Here is a 14,970-nt window from a genome sequence, read left to right as displayed (position 1 = left end):
CGCACACACAGCGCGAATTCGACTGATTTTATTTAAAAAAAATAATTTTTTTGAGCACTTTTCTCTTTTCTTTTCAAAGATGGCTGCCAACACTTCCTGGTTTGGAGTGTAGACAGCCAATTAGAATAAAGCTTGTGATCGGCAGGGTGCGTGGATCAACCGCGCCTCTAAATATTGAAAATTACATTTTTAGATGCTGAATGGATTTACACCAATTAAAAAAAGGTGTAATTCCCTTAAACAGTTTCGGCTGTAACCCTGTCAAGTTTCCATTGGGAAATTGATTTTCCAACCTCTATTTTTTCAATTTCTCAGGAACTACTGAACCGATTACATAATTTAAAAAAAAGGTCTCTTTCCGAACCAAGGGCTACCTTTTTGCCAAAGTTGGTGTAATTTAGTTCAGCAGTTCCGGCCGTAGCCGTGTCTAAAGTTTCATATGGGAATTCACATGGAGAAAACACGTTTTTGAACCACCCCTTTATTCTCAGCCCCCGCTTGCCGAATCACCCCGAAATTTTTAAGATAGGAGCGGACCAGAGCGGGCCAAAAGTTTTGAAAATTTCTCAAAGATATATCAACCAGCGCCAAAGTTATCGCTTTTTTAAATAGAAACAAGGTCCTAACTATAACTACATACTGGCGACCGCCAGTAGGTAATATATATATAAAATTTCATAAATATTTTACACATTTTGTATTTCTTTTTGGAACATTGTTGTACACGAGTTATATTTTGTAACATCTTGCAAACACTTTTCTACCGCTAACTCAATTTAGTAGTCTATTGCTGTTATTGTTTAATCGTTCGTGGAAGTAAAAGGTCACGGGTTGGGTGCTACTCTTCGTCCGTAAAGGTAGGTTTATTTCTACCAATTTAAAGCTATTTTTAAGGTGGGGGAGGTAGGATAGTTGTGTATATGATGTGTTTGGTGTTATTAGTGAGATTATGGTCTTATTTAGTTTCTTGGATGCTTTTAAAATGTTTTTCAATGCAAGTTATGTGTAGTGAATGTATTGCTGAGTAGTTTTGTATACAATAATATTATGTACGTATATATATTTGGGAATGTAGTTTTTTTGCCGGAGGGCGTTTTCTCTACTTTTTTGCAGGTTTTATTTCTTCCTGGATGGTTCTGAGGAAGTCGGATGCCTCTTTTTTTCTCAATAAGGAAATCAAAAGAATGTATTTATTATAAACAACATTTTTTAATATAGATATCATTAATTTTGGGTTTCCTGGAGTGGTTCTTTTTTAAAACAATTTTTCGGGTTTTGAAATCAAACCTGTGCATTGCCTTGAGGGACTTTTTTGGGGAGAGCTTTTTACTATTATTCATACAACGTTTTGGTGGATTACTCTTTGGGACTATGTGGATTTGGACGAAAATCTGCATCTGATTTTTAAAATTATGTGTAGGTAGTTTGCTATAGTGTTTTAGGCATTAAATGACTTAAAAACATTTTTAGGTAACTATTAATTGTTTTATTAGCTTAGTGAGTAATACAGAATTTAGAGCTATTTAAATGATATTTTACTAGTGTTTAGAAAAATATTTTTACATTATTTTGGTGTGTTACATTGTGGTTTTTTAGAAAAATGGTAGATTTTATATGTTGTTTAGAGGATAGATTTGGCTATTACTTCTAAGTAGTCTAGTCCTTTATTGTTTATAAATAGTTTTACTTTGAATTGTAGATGTTCATTTTTTTTGTCTGGCAACTTTAAGACAAATTTCTGTAACACATTGTTCTAGTCTAAGTTCTTAGTACCTTTGCTCATTTTGTAGGGTTACATGTCATTACACCGCATACTAATACCACGCATGCCATTACAACGCGGGTATTACTATGCGATGTCAATGACAACCACATGTCATTACATTTCAAAATTCTACCACGAGCATGCTTTTACCACGCATGCCTTTACAACGCAAAGGCTTGTGTGGAAAAACTATACTCGTGGTTAAATTTTGCAAGGTAAGTGACCACCCTACCCTACACAACACAACCCTCACCCGACCCCAGTCCTCTCCCTACAATAACATTACCCTACCCTGCACGACTCCCCAACACTACCCTAAAACACTACACTACAACACTACCCTGAACCCAAAAACACTACACAAACACTACACTACCCTAAACCCTAAAACACTACACACACACACTAAAACACTACTACACTACCCTTAAACATTACACTACACAAACACTATAAGACTACCCTAAAACACTACACTACCCTTAAACACTACACAAACACTACAACACTACCCTAAACCATTATACTACTACACTACCCTAAAGCCTAAAACACTACAAAAACAGTACAACACTATCCTAAACCCTATAACACTACACTACCATTAAACACTACCCTAAACCCTAAAACTCTACACAAACACTACAACATTAACCACACTACTCCCACCCCTACACTACCATAAACCCTAAAACACTTCATTACTACACTACCGTTAAACACTACACAAACACTACAGTCTACCCTAAAACACTACACTACCCTAAAGCCTAAAACACTACACTACAACACTAACCTAAAACACTACACAAACACTACAACTCTACCCTAAACCCAACACACTACACAAACACTACAACACTAACCACACTACTCCCCCCACACTACCTTAAACCCTAAAACAATACAACACTACCCTACCCTGAACCACTACCATACTACTTCCACCACTACACTACCCTAAAACACTACAACACTACCCACACTACTACCACCCCTACACTACCCCTAACCCTAAAACAATATGACACTACCCTACCCTAATCCACTACTCCCACCCCTACACTACCCTAAACCCTACACTACCCACACTACTCCCACCCCTACACTACACTACACCCAACCCTAAACACTACAACACTACCCTAAACCACTACCCACACTACTCCCACCCCTACACTACCCTAAACCCTACACTACCCACACTACTCCCACACCTACACTACACCCAACCCTAAACACTACAACACTACCCTGAACCACTACCCCCACCCCAATCACAATCAGCCTTACCTCTTTCCTCGTGGTCCCAGCGTCGCCGTCTCTGCTCCCGGTTCCTGCTTCCAGGGGCGGTGCACGTCGTTGTGAAGAAACAGCCTCAGTTTCCTCACAATTATGTGGATAACCATAACATCGCATGCCAGGGCTCGAAAAATCCAAAAAATGGTACTAGTCCTGCAGGACTAGTACCTTGAAAAATCTCCTCGACCTAACTCCAACCTACTTGACCTCCGTCTCTGAAACCGGAGCAAATGTGTCAAGATAACAAGATTTCAAGGCATCTTCATTGCTCATTACCTTTGTGAGCAATAAAAATGCCTTTAAATCTTGTTATCTTGTCACATTTGCTCCATTTTCACAGACAGAGGACAAAAGTTAGTTTGTCTTCCTACTCACCAGAAAGGGCATGTAGGACATAAAAGCAGATTGACCTTGTTAAATTTAGCTTGCATATACGAGCGGTCGAGTAGAATTTTCGAGCCCTGCATGCGTTGTAAAAGCGCATGCAATGTAATGGTACGCGTAGTAATGACTATGCATAGTTACATCGCATTCATTGTAAAGTATGCGATGTAATGGTACGCAGAGTAAAATCCGCGTTATGATGGCTGTTCCCAGGTTTTTGGGGTACAAAAAATTTGTCTAAGGTAGGCTGAGTTCTGCTTAGTGTGAATTGGAAGGCATTATGCCATCATTCCACTGCAATGTTTGATTTAGCCTACTGTACAAAGGAGCGGTTGTAGACATTCCACCATGTTATGTGAAACTTAGGCTGGAATCTGTGTCCTGACCAATGTAGTCCCCTACCCATGTGTCCTCGAAGTAGTCCATAAGGGGAGCTAGTTTGTCTTCATTATTTTGGTAATAAGAACTTTTAATTAGGATGTTGTAATACTTGGTTACTTCTGTCACAGGGACGTAGGCTCCTTCAATATATTTTTTTTCCCCAAAGGCAAATTGGCAGTTGGTGGCATATTCAACACTTAGGGCCTTATTACAGTTTTAGTGGTCTGACTGCCCGAACACAGCGGAACCAGAGGTCTTCCAACCGCCGTCTTACGACTTTACCGCCATGTCCGTGGAGTGGATGCAGAGTTTTTGCAGTGGAAGTGATTACTAGTCCACGTGTATCGATGTCAGTGAGCATTACTACTTCATATGTGTCAGATGCACATATATGCATGGTACATGTGAAAAAATACCACCTTCCCATTGTCGGAGTCTGGCCCGTGTGGGCAGTCCAAACAATGAGTATATGGTACAAAAAGGAATCATCTGTATATCTCAACAAACAGGGTCATAATGCTAGGGGTGAAGATGATGCTGTGAAGGGGGACCTGAAGAAAGGGATCCACATCAAACTCTGACCGAAAGAACAAGAAAGGGGTTAGTACTCAACCTAAATCCTTAGTTTCTGCCAACTTAAAGCTGGCAGTCCCACCGCCACGGTCAGCTCATGGTCCTGAAGAAAGGGATCCACGTCAAACTCGGACCGAAAGAACAAGAAAGGGGTGACTACACACCCCAAATCCTTCGTTTCCACTGACTTAAAGCTGGCAATCCCCCCGCCATAGTCAGTTCATGGAAAAGCCAACTCGTAATACGGAAAGCGGTGAAACTCCCCTGTGCCGCCCTAAGCCTCTGCTTTTTCTCAACCGCGACCTCGGCAGTGTGCAGTATGCTGGTGGTGTATGCAGTTCAGCGAAGATTTTGCAAAAGCAATCCAACCATCTCATAATAAGACATATGGATCACTGAGCTTGCGGCGTTCGGACTGCGACCCCTGGTACCGCAGTCTACAGACTAATAAACTAGTAATAAGGCCTTGGGTGCAGATTTCTGTAGATGACACCATATACTTTGATTAAAATGGTAGTAATATCCCTTTATGGCTCTGTGGGGGTATACTTTTAGAATAGATTGGATCATATCTTGCTCAAAGTCAATAATAATTTTGGGGGGATAGTAATTTTTTGTTGCTTAATCTCGTTTAACAGTTCCACGTAGGTACTGGCCCATTTGTTTGGCAGTGATGGATAGACAAAAGGTAGTTTTGTGAAATTCACCATGGATGATGTACAGCGGATTAAATAATTTGGGACATGTTTTGATTGTGCTATCCATCATCCATGTTTGACGTTGGAATAGTTTTATCAAGTTTGTAGGGAGTAGCTAATATGAATTTACATTTCTCATTACTTTTATTGTCATATAATAGGAATTGCTCCTCTGTGGGGCATTGTAAGCTGATTGAATGTCTCTATCTCTGAATATTTTAGGGGCAGATGGGGTTTTGCTGGTGGCTTTTTTACTTCTAGTTATAAGGCATTTTAAGGTGGGTACTGTTGGTTACTGGCCTGTTATATGCTCTGTTATGTGGGGTAGCACATCTTCAAGTATTTGTCCAGTGGGTTCTTGGGAACTAGTGGTTGCTTCCCTTATATTTTCTAAAACTTCTATTTCTGTTACATTGAGAGGGTGGTTATGCCCTTTTACATTAATAGTTTACCTGGTAATTGCCCTCCAATAGCATGCATTAGAATAGAATTTGGTACGTTTCCAACTTATTTGCGTCTTCTTTACGAAGTTTTCTATTCTTGGAATTCTTTTTCCAGCAAGCATCTTCTCGAAACAGGTGCTTTTTTCTGTTGGAAGAAAAAAGGTTGTTTTATTTGTTGCACATATTATATTTTTGATGTTTAAAGATGTTTAGGTTATCTGGAGTTTTAAGTGTTGCTCTTTAACTATGTTTAAAACATATTTTTACTTACTTTTTTTTCATGGTCTTTGATGTGTGAGTTTTTGATAAATGTTGGCTGAATATAGAATCTGTGAAACAAGATAAACTGAAAAATTGTGTTACTATTTGTTTAATAATATTTGTTATTTTTAAAGTTAAAGTAATTTAATTTCCTATTTTAAGTAAAATTGTTACTTGCTTGTAGAAGTGGATGTATGGTCATGTATGTTGAAGGCTTCTAGGTTGCTAGCAAATTTGGCGGAGTTTCTTCCTCTTGAAGCGTTTGACATTTTGAGCAATTTTTAGTGATGTTAATGAGGCATTTCTATTATTTGTTTAATTGATTAAGCTATTATATTGATTACAGTGTTGTATAGTTTCATGGTATTGGTTGGTTTAACTTCCTTTTAATTAGTTTTTTTCAGTTATGTCTTGGTTTGGAAAACGCCAATTAATGTTTTTTATGCTAGTATTTAACAATATTTTTGTTAATAGAACTATGTGTTGTATATTAGTGAATGTAAATATGTGTAATATATAATTTAGAGGAGTTATACATTGATGTACTATAAATGTATAACTTTGGTTAAGTAAATAATATACTGTATTTAAAAATGTAGTTTTTACTGTGGGATTTTTTTGTTGTTTGCTAAAATGTTGTGAATTGTATTTTTTGCTGCAACTTATTTGTTTTAACAATATTTATGTAGATCAATATTGTTCATTTTGATATTTTTGACTTGGGGCAGATTATGAGTTTGCCGATCTTGCAGCAGGCCGCCATGCCAGCGCCCCACTACAATACCACCAAACTCTTAGTCAGACCGCCCACTGGGTCACGTGTTAATCCAGTGCAGGCACTCCTATTACGGAGGTCCGTATCTAAGGCACAGAGGTGTGCCTTAGACATGCACCGCCGTGAGACCACCGCAGCCTGGTCCTGCACAGAAAGAAATGCATAATGTTGTGCATTTATTTCCATTCAGGACCAGGGAAGGTAAAAAATACAGGGGGGCACAACATACATTCCCAGGCCAAGAGGTTAACATGGGGGACTACAGGCTCCTCCCTCCCACCCCCGAGTTCCCTCACTGCCATCCTTTCCATGGCAGGCACAACATCATGGAAATTATGGCAGGGCGGAAACTCATAATATGGCTGGAGTCACTGCAGCGGACCATCTGCATATTGCTGCCTCTGACCACTGCGCAACCGCTGTGGGATCACGGATACCCGGTAGTTGCAGTGGTACTGTGGCGGTCCTAATATGGTGGGTAGACCGGCAGTTTGGCGGTCCACGGACAGTCACTGCAACTTGGTAGTCGTAATATTTTCGTAAGTCTATGGTTAGTTCTAAGTCTTAATATTTTAGTTTCTGATATTTTTGTTTTTGATAGGTTAAATTAGATATTTTGGCGTCAATTTATTTTTTCGTTTAGTGACTTTTAAAAAATAAGCATAGGGTCACAATATTTTTTTTAATGATATTAATTTATCCATAATTTTGTAACTCGATATTTGCGGTGTCGATATTATGTCAGTGATCACTTCCAGGCAGATCCACAGACCCATGTGCGTGTGATGTTTGATCCTTACTTGCAGTGATTTTCTTCCGATTCCACTGAAACATATAGCATGGTTGGTTGCTTCCATAATAAAGGTTAAAACTCATTGGTCTATGCCACACTCCTAAGATATTTATCTATGGTTGGCAATTTAATGTTTATTACTGTGGTTTGCTCCCTGCCACAGCTACTAAGATTTGTATTATGGTCAGGTGTATAGCGTTCATCACTACTGGCTGTTCCCTAACATAACCGAGTTGACGCTACAATGGACCCAGAGTAACTACTACGGCTGCTCGTATATATAACATTTGTATGGGCTTAACTCCTCAGAACATATATAATAGCCGGTTGCAGACTAGTCATGCCCGCAGGTGGGTCTTCTACCAATCATGTACTGACAACAGACCTTATACTTTAGTTAGTGTAAAATTGTACCTCTAAAGGTAGCTTGCTCCCTTCACCTCTGGGTCTATCTTTCTGCAATATCTTTCTGCAATTTCTCCTACATCCTTGCATGAATGCAACTTCACACTTTCAGCCCCATGGTCTGAGTAGTCTCTGCTACAGATGGAGGAAATCAAACCCCTACTTACAGTCACAATGCACTTACATCCATCCATAAGGCATGTAGAGCTTAAGCAACCTATTAAGCACTCCTTTTGGCTTCAACTTCACACACAGGTATAGAGATAAATCTCACTAAGAACATAACTTGACCGATGTGGACTGAAATGTGATAAGCTAGGCTGTGAGCAAGGAGAAATTGAGTGGATTTCAAACACTAGAAGTTTTCTCACTGAAGTGTTTGTCCCTCTGATGCCTAGGGTTCCAGATTATGAAAAAAGAACAATTACCAAGATGGCATCTGAATCTGAATCTGAAAAGTCTGCCATTTACCAGCCTATACCACAACTAATACCCCGGTCCAACTTACCTCATAGTTTTCAATAAAGACATTGTTCATTGTGGTATTTCACAGCATTTGACAGACTTACCTAGGATACAAAAAGATCAAGCAGCTAAATCAGGCAAATTGAAAATTAACTGAGGGGTACACCTTTACCACATAATGTGAAATCAATTAAACCTAATAAGACAATCAATGCAGTAACCTAAACATGAGAACACTCCGCCAAACTAAAGAAAGCTATATTATAAGAGGGCAGTGTTCTGGGTTTGAGCATGCGGACTAAAAAACTGAAATTATACTGGACCCAGGCACTGGCAGTGCACCAGAAATAAAACAGGGGATAATAGATCATACCGAAGTCTTTTGCAAATTTAAGTTTATAAGCTGGTGGATATGCTTTCAGTTGCGACGATCATACGAAAGCTTGAAACAGTAAAAATATGTGTGAATGTATCTGGTTGTGAATCCCTTTATGAACACGCACCTAGTTAGGCTGGGTTGTTTCAAAACACTGAGATTCTACATTTGGCATTAAGCTCTGCAGTATGGAGCTATTAAGATTATCTTTGATATGCCAATTTTTTAGAGTGGAAAAACTACATGTAAAAAACTTTCAGATAATTATTTACATTTTGTGTACGGTGTTGAAATCATATCCTATTAAACATGATTTAAATTTGTCACCATTTTTTAACCAAACACATTTCAGACAATGTAATTGTTATACGAGTTTATGGAAAATAAAAGTTTTCATCTTTATGAAGCCTTTTACATTTACACTTTAAAGTCACCATCATTGCTATAACAACATATCATTCATGACTGAACTCTTGGTGATGGAACAGTATGTGTTCTACGATGACGTAGGAGATTTGAGCTGCAAGTGAAAGATTTCTCACATACTGGACACTTGTATGGACGTTCACCATTATGAGTCCGCTGATGAACAATCAAACTGGATATCTGGATGAAACATCTCTCACAAAAGGAACACTTATATGGTCTTTCCCCTGTGTGGATCCTCTTGTGTTCTACTAAACTAGACTTCGCCCAAAAGCATTTTTTACATTCACTGCACTGGTATCTTCTTTCTCTACAACTATGTAATGTAGTAACTCCAGACATTTTACTCAAATTATTTCCACAATGCACAGTATTTTCCTGTGTAGCCTCTCTCAGAGATCTAAGGTATGGCAGAACCATTGATTGGTCTGGAGCCATGTTACCACAATTATTATGTGAAATCCTGTGTGCATGGTCATTCACATGACAAATTGGATTGATTAATTTTTTGATGCCACAATCGGCAGATTTACTTTGCACGTGCCACATTTTCTCTGGATCTTTTTTGTTAAGGTTTAGCTCCTTTCGAATAAATCCCACACTGTGCTCCTGAAAGAGAGTTGCCTTGGCTTTTCCGGATGCTCTCAGTAGTTCAAGGAATCCATCCTCTTCAATAATACTGTTCCCAGGAAAATCTCTTACTGAAAAGAGAAAAGAATCAAGTCATCCATAATTCAAAAACCAGGTAAGGAAATATAATGTATGTACAAATAAATGTAGACCGCATTGAGGAAAAAAAGATCACAAAATCATAATGCAGTCAACATACATTTTTTTTATTAGTTATAAAGTTATTCAAAGAAATAAAAAGACAAAGTGTTTGACACCAATTGTTAAGGGCTACAAAACTGTCTAATAAATATGTCCTCATTATTCTCCTTTTAATCTTTGCATGTTACACATATAGGAGAAGTTATTTATGCAGATTACTTTAGGAATTTTCAAAGTGCTTACTCATTCACATTCACAATAAATTCATGTTCAGGTGATCGTTTAATCATAGTTATTCAAGAGTTGACAATGTAACACTAAAACACTAGCCTTCCAATCCTCCCTCTTCTACTGTTTCCCTACTTGTATTTTAAGAGTGTTTAAGGAAAAACTATAAAAACATGAGTAGGAGATGCTGCCCTGTTAGCTGCATTTGTAGAGGTTTGTCTTTATGAAATATATGTGACTGTCCACAAGGGATTCCAACAGATATTAAAACCATATTTTTCTCAAATGGAAATTAACTTCAATACAGCAACTTTCATGGGGGTTTCAATTCTTTGTAAGTTATGCAGGTGCCATTTTAGTAATTCATTTTTTGTACTCGATGTGTGGCATCAAATCCGCACACAGTACCTCTATGAAAGAATACTAGCATGGTGAACAAAAATGTTAAGGCTAATCCTTTATGGACAGTACTGTTCACTAATACCATCATATTTTCATCACAAAATAAATATACATGAACACAAATCAAATTTGTGGCCCATATTTTATTGTATAAAACAAAGATTTCTTAGTCCTTGCAGATATTTTAGCACCTACACACTTCTTAGCTCCATAAATTATCCAAAGATGTTAGAAATGTTAGAAATTACCAGATTACGTTTTAGCTTGATCGGAGGTTTGAAGAACAGTTTCAAAACAAGCAAAGTGCATAGTTACCTATAGAATCAAGGAAAGGAGAGCTCGAGAATAGGTTATTGAAAGTGCATAAACCCTGCCATCTATAAAGAAAAGGGCTGAAGAGAAGCGTGCAGCACGCATTACAGCTGAAGAGAACTGTTGGCGAGAGGGGAAAAAAGACTCTTGATATTTCAATTAGAGTGAAATGCTGAAACTAAATCCAGCGAGTATGGTTTGAGCCCACATGTTTGGCATTAGTCTAATAAGAATTATCATGGTTGTTTCCTTCTCCCAAGATTTTGGAACATGTTTTAGTTATTTGTTCTGTATAAAAAAGAAAATATGTTATTTAAAGTATTTCGACTGATTTTAGTTATGTGTTCTACCCGGACAGTCTTCTTCACTAAATTAATTGTCAATGAAATTGCCACTTTCAAATTTCGAGCACCAGTACCCTGGCAAACCTTTGGTTTGGCCTTCACTAGTTAAAACTTCAAGTAGCTTCAAGCAACTAAAGATCAAGGCGAAAAAGAATGGGAGTAAACTGGGTCTTGAAGTCAAGGAAGAACTACTGGTAGCTGATAAGCTGCAACAGTTAAATGGTGAACAATTAAAAAGGAACCATTTCTAATAACACGACTTAAAAAAAGGAAATGTTTAATTTTAAGATTGGTGCCTTCTGCGGCAAATAAATACATGTGTGCTGAAGTCTCCAGTTGCCGCCTGTTTAACTTTAGGACCTCCACATTTCAGCGATTTGGTATTCCAAGGCAAGGTCTAAAACATTCAATCACAATACCTCATATTTTCAGTACCTAGCACTAAAAGAGGAAAGTTCCCAGTTGCATAATTAACCATTTTACGCATCCGCATTATCAATGTTGTTAATAAACACTACTTCCTGTTCACAGAATATAAACAGTACATCACAGTAAATTAAGTAGGAAATAAATTAGGATCACCTTCAATGGGAAACCAAAGATCATGACATTAACATTGTAATAATTTTTTCTTCACTTGCCAGGAACTTTACATGACCCCCTTTACCCCACCCCCAATCCTTCACAACCACATTAAAGATTTGGAAGTGCTATTTATCAACTCTTCTTTGGATATAAATTATTTCAATTATTGTTCGTTACTGCTCACAGGTGAGCTGTTATGAAAAGCGTCCCTGAATGGGTTCTCCGATGTCGAATGAGATTAGAGCTGCAAGTAAAAGACTTCTCACACTCTGGACACTTGTAGGGACGTTCTCCATTATGAGTCCGCTGATGAACGATTAGGCTTGAGTCCTGAGTAAAACATCTTTCACACTGAGAACACTTGTATGGCTTTTCTCCAGTGTGAATCCGCCAATGTTTAAGAAGGGAGTATTTGTTCTTGAAGAACTTTGTACACTCATTGCACTGATAGTCTCTTCCACCCAAATGACTTTTCTGATGCACAAGTTGGGATTCTTCATCAAAACTTTTCGTACAGTGTGCACATTTATCTGCTCGGTGTGTCCTTCGATATACAGGACAATTAGACTGAATCCTACCTTTGTTTATGCACACTCTGTGGACCAGAGGATTGTCCTGTAAATGTGTTTTGAGTTGAATACTGGGTTCAATCCACTCATGTAAGTTTCTTTCACAATCAGAAAATTTGTATTGTCCAGCTTCTGTATTTTCTATTTCTCTTTTGATGCTGATTTGCCCTTTGATTTGGTAGCCCAGGTTATGGTTTTGGGGAGGACAGGATTCTAGGAGTTCATCTTCTTCAACAATTCTGTTGGCTGACCAAAGGCCTGCTGGAGAAAACGAAAATCCAGTCACATGGATTACAATAACTGGATTATGGAATAAAAAAATGAATACAATGTTGAATGCGAGTCTTAGAAATTATACTGAAAGAAAGAAACAAGGGGACATTTCCTTCATGTGTAAGTGCAAACCTGACAGATTTATTTCAGGTAGTGAAAATGGAGACTGCTTTGCAAACATTCAATTAGATGTTGAAAGTATGTCAGTGGGCTCCAAAGGAAAGGACAATTGAGCAACAGTGGAGAGCACAATCGAGTAACAGAGGGCGCGATCTTACTTAAACACTTTCTTTCCACTAAATATTCTTATGTGAATATAAAATTAAATTAAAATGGGCCAGAGTGACACTCATCAAATATCAACCCTATTAACTAGGTGAATTAATTACAGATAATACTGATCATATGCTCCTCAAAGGAAGACAAAGCACCCTTCCAAAAAGTAAACACACAAAACTACAACAACCCACAAAATAAAAACAGATAATCCAACAATCTTAAGTATTCTGGAGAGGTCATTCACCTCTCAAACTTTCCCCCAAAATCTGCTTTAACACTTTAGAAATGTTCTATTTTCTCTTAAATGTTGGGTGTAGGTTTTAACTAAGTCGAACAAAAACATTTCAATAATATTCTCTTTTTGCAAGTTTTCCATTTTAGAAATAGTAATATAGTGTAGGCATTACAACAGTGCCTGAAAAGGATAGTTGTAATACAGTGGTACTTTCTATCTCAAAGCACAGAGTAGTTGTTTACCAATAAAGTCAATGAAATTAGGGGTTAGCAATAAATAATCTAACATTCAAAATGAAATTCATCCTGTTTGAATTCCAGAAATGTACCAGGCTGTCACTGCAAAGTACAGAATTAATCAGTGTCCTTGAACAATACACATGTGAACATCATTTGCTAAGACAAGCAGCCAATGCAATATCCAGCATTGCTATTCTAAAGTAGTCTTTGAAATGTAATTATCAAGATATTTGCCATGTATCACGCATGGATGAGCTCTTTGATATGGCACACTATGTGTTCTCTGATGACGAAGAAGATTTGAGCTGCAAGTGAAACCCTTTTCACACTTGTATGGCACCCTCGCTTATGAGTTCACACATGGACTATCAGACTTGACACCTGTATGAAACATCTCTCGCCTGTGTAGATCTGTTTATGTTTTACCAGGTAGGATTTGTACAGGAAAATCCTGGTGCACTCATTGCACTGGTAATGTCTATCCCACAAGTGACTCCTCTGGTAAAAGATAAATTTGGACTGTTTAATACAGCATTTCTCATATTCTGTACACCAGTGGAGCAGTTCTGCTCTATAGGGTGTCTGGGAGGTGGCCCAGCTGGGCTGATTATTGGTCATTCTGTCACAACAGCTATGCTTATGTGAGCTCTGTCTTAGATCTGCTTCTAGTTCAAATATAGGGGCAACCCATTTATTTAGTGACTTTATACAGTCTGAAGAATTATAACTGTGTCCTGATTTTTTTAGATCCCTTTTAATGCTACTTTATTCGCTGTCAATACATCTCCTGTTGTGCCGTTGGAGAGCGGTCTCCTTGGCTTTTCTCTGTAATGTTCTGTGTTGTTCAAGGATTTCCACATCTTCAACATTTCTGTTCCCCAGGACTGCCGGAAAACATAAGAATCCAGTCATATGTATTTCACCTAGACAGACTTAGAAAAATGCACTTTGCATTTGGAAAAAGCAAAATAAAATGATGGGAATCAGTTTCTTGTGAATTCATAATGATAAATTAAGTTGATTCTTTGACTTTAAAAAAAAACATTTATAAGAGTAGAACAGGTCAAAAAACATACCTAAATATATCCATATAAAAATGAGGGTTAAGAAAAGTTGATCAAATGTTCATACTAGATACAACAAAATATTTCAAAAGACTGTAAATTCTATTTTTAACCCTATGCTTCTCCCCTGCCAGAATGTATGAAGAGTGGAATTAAGAGGAGAATGAGGCAAAAAGATAATATCTTGATGACTGTGTAAGACACTGTAAGATTGTTCAAGTAGCAAGAGTGGCACAGAGTTTAAATGGCAATTTTACACTATATATTTGCATGGGAAGGCACAGAGTACATGATTGGTTGGCTTTCGTTTCGGTTAAATTAGTGAGTAACAAACTCCTGATAGTATTTTCCATATTGCATCAATGTTGCAAATGTTTGTTCCAGGAAGTTGGAATCTACCTTATGTGCAATCATTATAGATGTAATAACTAATATTGCATGATATGGTATTGTATGGCGAAAACATGTTTGGTATACTTGAAAGCATACAGCAGATGTAGGAGTTAGAAATATGATACTAACTGAACTGTGCAATTTTTTATCTTGCAAGCTTTCTGTGCTGTACCCAATATTTAACACCCAGTCACCCTTAATTTCCCCCTAACTGTAGTATTTTAACAGA

General features: G+C 37.7%; 1 protein-coding gene across 4 annotated transcripts in view; it reads right to left on the bottom strand.

Moving 5' to 3' along the window:
• Positions 1-8,979: 8,979 nt before the first annotated feature.
• Positions 8,980-14,970, bottom strand: part of LOC147701906 (uncharacterized) — a 213,347-nt gene continuing 207,356 nt past the window's right edge. For 2 of the 4 annotated variants that reach the window (XM_086930538.1, XM_086930541.1), the window contains one exon: positions 8,980-9,748. In XM_086930538.1, coding sequence (XP_086786664.1) covers positions 9,081-9,748 — 668 coding nt within the window. In that variant the 3' untranslated portion in view covers positions 8,980-9,080. Of the gene's footprint in view, positions 9,749-9,862; positions 12,520-14,970 lie in introns of those variants that run through there. The other 2 variants (XM_086930539.1, XM_086930540.1) reach the window with 2 other exon arrangements.

Source organism: Lissotriton vulgaris, chromosome 7 (genome assembly GCF_964263255.1).
Source record: "Lissotriton vulgaris chromosome 7, aLisVul1.2, whole genome shotgun sequence".
NCBI lineage: Eukaryota > Metazoa > Chordata > Amphibia > Caudata > Salamandridae > Lissotriton > Lissotriton vulgaris.
This window is presented reverse-complemented; position numbering and strand designations above follow the sequence as displayed.